Below are 6,596 nucleotides of genomic sequence, written 5' to 3'. Positions count from 1 at the left end.
GGGGGTGTTAAATCTTTGAGAGTAGAAAAATGGATTGCTTTTACATAACTAGACTTACCGTGTGCAGACTGGAACTTCTAGTTTGCACGCTGACGCCGGAGGACGTGCTACTGACCTTCAGTCTGAGTGACAGTGTAGATTGTACAACTTGATTAAATCAGAACATTTTCCTATTGACATACTCAGTAATTCTGACTTTTAGAAGGTTTGGCATGTTGTGGCTCGGTAGACTAACCCATGTCTGTGCTAACTTTCCTTTTTCCTCTGTTAGCAGGAATTTGTTACTACTGTTTGAGAAATACACAGTAATGGGGGGACAGCAACAAAAAAGAACCCTAAAGACAAAAGAGAAGGTTTAAGTTTTAGGGTTAAAAAAAAAAAGAGGAATAAAAAGTGGTTACTTAAATACTCCTTCTGAGATAAGATCTTGTTTTAATTATTCAAGGAATTACCCATCCTGCCTAGATTAACCGAGAACAGTTAGGACTGAGCTGTCCACAGGCAGCTGGGATCTACCCTGGCCAGTGCTGAGGCAGAGCCAATTAGCCCAGCTTGACCCGAGTTTGCCCTGCAACTGACTGACCGCGTTGTTACCCCCTAACGGAAAACTGCGTGTTCTTCTCCTGGAAAACTCCAGCAACCTTTAAAAAATTGGAAGTTTTACTGCAGAGGGGCTAAAACTTCATATTAGAGACTTTTGTGTTTTTCAGTCATAAAACAGATTTCTTTGGCAGCAGCAGGTCAGTTCTGTGTGAAATCATTTCGTCGTGTTAATTTTTCTTCAGAAAGGAGAAGAAAAAGTACAACATTTAAGGGAGAACTTTTAAAGATAAAATTTATGCTAAATGTACACATCATAAACAATTAGAAAAGATGAAAGTGTTTTTTATCCTGACTGTAGTAAATTCTTTAACTTGTGGCAGGTACAAGGGTAAGAAGAACGCCCTCATCTACAAAATCCAGTGCAAAAAAAGTGAAGAAACGAAACCCGTGGTCAGATGATGAATCCAAGTCTGAAAGTGATTTAGAAGAGAATGAGCCGGTGATTATTCCAAGAGACTCGCTGCTTAGGAGAGCTGCAGGTACCCAAACTCGTGCGAACTGTGCATTGTGACTGAAAGTTTAAAGTACAAACCTGCTTTTCCCTTTGAGCTTAGTGTTCCTTCGGGACGTTATCTCCTACAGAGGCCTGGTGTTACGTTTTCTCTGCTGTGCCGTTACTGAAAAAATGCCTATGTCAAGACCAGGAACTTGACGTGGAAGATTTTGTAATTTGGTCCAGAAATCTTTTCCCTTATTTTAAGCATTAGAATAAAAATGACTCACAAAACTAGTGAATTACATTACAAACAGAGAAGACAATACCCTTACAAAAAAATTACTGTAATGCAGTTCTACTGTCAAATAAGGCCCAAAGCCAAAATGGCCAGTAAAAATTTATCCAAAAAATTATGAACAGTCCATGAAAAACAAAAATATCAGAGACTGAAAGTTTGGGAAATATATAAATATTTGATAAAGAAAAACACACAGATTTTTCTGGAAATCTGTTGGTCAATTTTTCAAGCACTTGATTAGGAAGAATGTTCAAATGAAAGGTTCAAGAAATTCAGCGGTGAGTGAAGGGCTCTCATTCCTTACAAGCGCGTACGCAGCGGTGTCTTCGTATCGCCCTTAGCTGAAGGTGTCTGAGCGAGCTACAGGTGGTGTTAGATGTTTGCTAACACTTCAGATTACGTCCCTTTATTCTTCCAGGCTCAAACAAGGTTCTTTTCCCCCAGTCTTGCGTCTGGTACACGCTGAGGCAGGGATTGTTTAGGGAGTTCCACCTTGATTTATTCTTGTACTGACATAGACACCGATCTTGAAATGTGTGTGTGTTTTTGTAGCCGAGAGGCCCAAGTATACTTTTGACTTCTCAGAAGAGGAGGATGATGCCGATGATGATGACGATGCCAACAACAATAACGATTTGGATGAGCTCAAAGTAAAAGCCTCTCCGGTTACAAATGACAGAGAGGAGGAGTTTGTTCCCTCAGACAGTTTAGAAAAAGACGAGTATGACTTCTCCCCAGCCAAACCGAAGCCATCTCCAGAGTAAGTACTGTAGCTCAGCAGGATGTCTTCACTGACACTTCTTTTGAACGCAGGCGTCTTCTGAGCAAATCTGAGAAACATCAGTCACTACTCCACGTGCACCACGTAAAATGAAACGTATGCATTGCCGGGGGTGAATTGAAGCCTATGTTCTCTCAGCCGTGGAGAGACAAACGTGACTTACCACGCTGTGCGATACTCTCAGTAATACCATGTTAGACTGCGTTGTGTAAGATTCTCAGTTTTCCATCTTGTGCCACTCTAGTATACAGAACTATTGATAAAAAGTGCCGTTCTGTTAATTTTAAATCCTGAAGTTCATGGCTGAAGGGTGATTTTAGGGGTTTGACTGCCGCAAGCATGTACAGAAATGAGGGAAATGCTTTGTCGTGCTACCCCAGGAATTTAACCTCACATGGATATTTAATGCCTACATACCACAGTATGCAGTTAACGTAACTCATCATTTCTTTTCCCTGCTGGGAAGTAGGAAAACATCTCAAGACAAGAAAAATCAAGATTTTGGGAACATCTTCTCTTTTCCATCTTACTCCCAGAAGACAGGTGATGGTAAGCTGGTTTTCACTCATCTGTTTAATCTTACAGCAGCTGTTACAGAATGCGTTACGGGGTTTGTGTGATACACTCAAACTTCACACAGTAGTTCTAGAAGAAGGATGTGCGGATTTATAAGGGGGAAAGGGGAAGGAGAGTCTGATCCTGAGAGGAACAAAGCTTGTGTCATAGACAGGAGAGTCGCAGTACCTCCGTAGCCTACTTGTAGTGTCAGAAACCCTTTTTTTGAGATTAATTTTGACTGTAATTAATACTGATTATTTAAAATATGCAGTGAACGAATCATCTTCTAAACATGCTCTGTGATTGTAGATACAGCAAAATTGGACAGTGATGAAGAGGATTCTGCTCCTGTTTTCTCATCATCTTTTGCCCCGAAACAAACAGAGAAACTTCCAAGTAAAACGGTAGCTGCTAAAAAGGGTACGTGTGGGATTGTCCTGCAGGCTAATCCATGTAATCAAAACTCATCTCCTCCACCTTTGCATTGCCTCTTCACCTCTCCAGAGCGGGAACTGCTTTTGTTTATTTGGAGCTCTGTGAAATTCAGCATCGGGTGTGAACCTCTTCCAGCTCCTCGATCTCTTCCTTCCCAGTGGCTGCTGTAGTGTCAGAACTCCGTACTGTCCGCGCATGGAGCTGGTGTTCAGCCTTTGGTTGGTTTAACTAATGGGAGGTTTTTACCCTCAGGGAGTAAGTGAAACATGAGGACCTTGGGGTTGAAAAGAGTCTTCTACAGTGGATCTGAATGATTTACTGTAAAAGGAAGTGCCAAGGAGGAATCCCCCAGAAATACTAATGTCCTAAGTAGGCTGTCACAGTAAGTTCCACTTGGCACAGGGGGAGAAAACTCGTCTTGTTTTAACACCAGCTGTTTGTGCTGCAGCTGGAGTGCCTCATCAAGGTCAGTACTTCCAGCAAGCCACTCCGTGAATCTAATGTGTTCAGTGTCTCTGACTTCTAACAGCGAAACTGGACGTGGCCCCTAAACCTAAACGAGCTCCCAAGGCCAAGAAGGTGGAAACTGTAAACTCCGACTCCGATTCGGAATTTGGCGTTCCAAAGAAGACTGCAGCACCCAAAGGTAAGGGTTCGGTGCTGCGCTCTCCACACCGCAGGCTCCAGCCGTTGTCACGGGGGAGCAGCGTCTCTGCAGTCAGCACCACGCTGACGCCGCGGTACGTTGACGGGCGGTCAGGAGCTGCCAGGGTGAATGGTGACTGGGGGAGACGCAGGAAAGGTTTCAGCCCGAGGAACTGGAGCGTTGCATTTCGCTGCTGGTGTGAGGCAGCCACGTTTGAACTTTAATCTGGAGCCATCCTGAAGTGATTTTGCTGGGGTCTTCTTTCAGTTTACCAAAATCTGGGGTGTTTGGGTTTGTTTTATGTAAAGCAAAAACCAAAAGCTGAAGTTAAATCCCATTCTCTCACGCAGGGAAAGGTAGAGGGGCAAAGAAAAGGAAAGCGTCGAGTTCGGAAAACGAAGGCGATTACAACCCTGGGAAGAAAACGCCTAAACCAACACCAAGCAAGGTCAGTTCCCATCTGCTTTCCTTCTGGGAAGAACCTCGGGGATTGCTGTCCACACCGGGTGCGTGGTCTGGCTGCTGCTGTGGTAATGGGGCTTCAGGTGTGCTTGGAGCGGGTGGGGGTTAGGGCAGGTCTCCTGCACTTGGGAATAGTAACGGAGGGAAAAGGGGCACAGCATCACAACTGATTTGTCTTTTCTCTTCCAAGAAATCCAAGAAGGCCGCTTTTGACCAGGATTCTGACGTGGAAATCTTTCAGTCAGGCTTTGCCTCCGAAACTGCCCCAAAGCCACGGACAGGCCGGGCTAGAAAAGAAGTGAAATATTTTGCAGAGTCTGACGAGGATGACGATTTTGATATGTTTAATTAAGTGCCCCAAGAGCACGCAGATGTTTTCCAACAACTATCTTGTGTTGTCCTTTTGTCCCTTCTGTCGCGAACTTTTGTACATTTGACTTATTTTATGTGATAATGTAATGGATGGTTTTTATTATTGTGTGTAGGCATTTTAACATTTGGTTCTTACACCTACAGTTTTATGCTCTTTTTTACTCATTGAAACGTCATGTATTTGTCTGACTGGCTTGTAGAGATGTCCTAGGCAGCTGTGCTAAAGCACATTTTAATTGTCATGGTTGCAAACAGCAAACCTGCTTTTTGAAATGAAGTTTAAACATTAAAAAATGGGAAACGGCCGTGCGTGCGTGTGCGTGTGTGTGCGGAAGTCGGGCTGGAGGGACTACTTCCACACCGGGGTTTTTTTAAAATAAATATATTTTATTCTTTGCCAGGAGACTCCATGGAAAAAGGTAAACAGTATATGAACATAGAAAGCATTGTTAAACAATCTCAATGTACAAACAGAGCCGGTGAAAGTACATCACGGACTTGCTAGAATATATAAAAAAAAATAATACCCACTAGTGCTTTAAATGAAACCTAAGAAACCGACACTTTACATCTGTCAACCATTCTACCACAGTTTTCACTCTGCTTCATGGTGATTTAACAAGGCCAAGGCGGCAGGTTCTCTCCCTGTGTTTCCGGCAGTCTTAGCTGTACCTCCCTAGCGCCTGGAAGGCTGGACAGCCCAGCGACTCCGGCAGCGACTGGTAAGGAAACACCCTCGACGGGCCCATTCACAAGCTGCAAATGAGGCTGCTGGTTACTCCCGCGGAGGCTCCCTAATGGCTTGTGAACAGGTAAACAAAAAGGTGGTAACACTGCGAAGTGTTTCTGCCTTGGAGGCTGCGTTACTGCCAGGTAGTGCTCAGGGGCGGGGCTAGGGCACCAGCCAGGTAAGACACCACTTCTCTGAATTTTAAAGTGACGCTAACAGCGGGACAAATGACACCTGGGTAACTGATCTAGCGGCTGGCGCCGACAGCGCGGCGCCGTTGGGCGTGCTCCACGCGGAGGGAGATGCGAACCGAGGGCATCGGAGCCAAGCTGGTTTCAGACTGTCCTTCAGACTTCCTTTTCTGGATGCGTACAGCAGTCCGTTTCATAGGGTTGGTGTCCTGACCGTTCTAGGGACGGGAGACAAAAGGAAAGCACCAAACATCCAGTAGAGAAAGTACAGCCATACACCTGTATGTACAAAGTCATCGGGAACGCAACCAGAATGTAACGTTTGGGATCTGTCTCGTCACCATGCAATCTTGAATGCTCAGAGGAGGAAACAGAAGCTTAACTATTTTTTTCTTTTTTTTTTTGCATGAAATGGCTGATTCAGAGTTTCAAAAGTTTGCATTTTCTAGTTTTAAAGAGTTTAAACAGCAAGGAGTATATAGCGATACATATGAAAATTTCTTGGTCCTTGTCGAGTCTGTATCTATATATATGTACACATATATAGATATATATTAAGTCCAGAAACTAAGCAGCAGTAAAAATGTTTCTCTTGCTTTTCATCCCTGTACGTAAGGTATTAGGAATGTCTGAAGTAGCTGGAAAATGTCTTATTGCACCATCGGAGACTGACTGACGCTGCTGTTGTCCACTGAGCTGGGCGAGACGCTGGGACTGTGTTCCGCAGCGTTTCCGTTTGAGGTCGGTGTCAGTGGTTCGTGTCCTTCAGAGTTCTCCAACATCTCCTGAATAAGAGGCGGCATGGAGCCGGGAATTTCCATTTTCAACGTAATGACACGTTCTGCACCTGTAGAAAAGAATACACAAAGCCCCTGCCGTTAGCACGGTTCATACGAGTTCCCTTTTGCCAGGGGTTCTGAGGTGTCTCCTGCCGTACTTCCTGCACACGAAACTGCGTAAGGGAACTGCTTCATCCCTCACAGGAAAAAGGAGATCGATGAATACCCCTGTCGTGGTTTAACTCTGGCTAGCACAATGCCACCAGACCGCTCTCACAAATTGGGGGAAGAAACGGAGGAACAAG

The 6,596-nt window shown here is 44.5% G+C and overlaps 1 protein-coding gene across 1 annotated transcript in view; it reads left to right on the top strand.

The window, feature by feature from the left end:
* TOP2B (topoisomerase (DNA) II beta 180kDa) overlaps positions 1–4,893 on the top strand; it is a 40,271-nt gene extending 35,378 nt beyond the window's left edge. The window contains exons 27-33 of the mRNA XM_010156498.1: positions 924–1,082; positions 1,890–2,097; positions 2,588–2,667; positions 2,986–3,096; positions 3,641–3,757; positions 4,108–4,205; positions 4,410–4,893. Coding sequence (XP_010154800.1) covers positions 924–1,082; positions 1,890–2,097; positions 2,588–2,667; positions 2,986–3,096; positions 3,641–3,757; positions 4,108–4,205; positions 4,410–4,571 — 935 coding nt within the window. The 3' untranslated portion in view covers positions 4,572–4,893. The remainder of the gene's footprint in view (positions 1–923; positions 1,083–1,889; positions 2,098–2,587; positions 2,668–2,985; positions 3,097–3,640; positions 3,758–4,107; positions 4,206–4,409) is intronic.
* Positions 4,894–6,596: the final 1,703 nt, after the last annotated feature.

Source organism: Eurypyga helias, unplaced genomic scaffold (assembly GCF_000690775.1).
Source record: "Eurypyga helias isolate BGI_N326 unplaced genomic scaffold, ASM69077v1 scaffold4018, whole genome shotgun sequence".
In the NCBI taxonomy this organism is placed as follows: domain Eukaryota; kingdom Metazoa; phylum Chordata; class Aves; order Eurypygiformes; family Eurypygidae; genus Eurypyga; species Eurypyga helias.
Note: the sequence above shows the minus strand (reverse complement) of the source record. Positions and strands in the feature narration are given on the sequence as shown.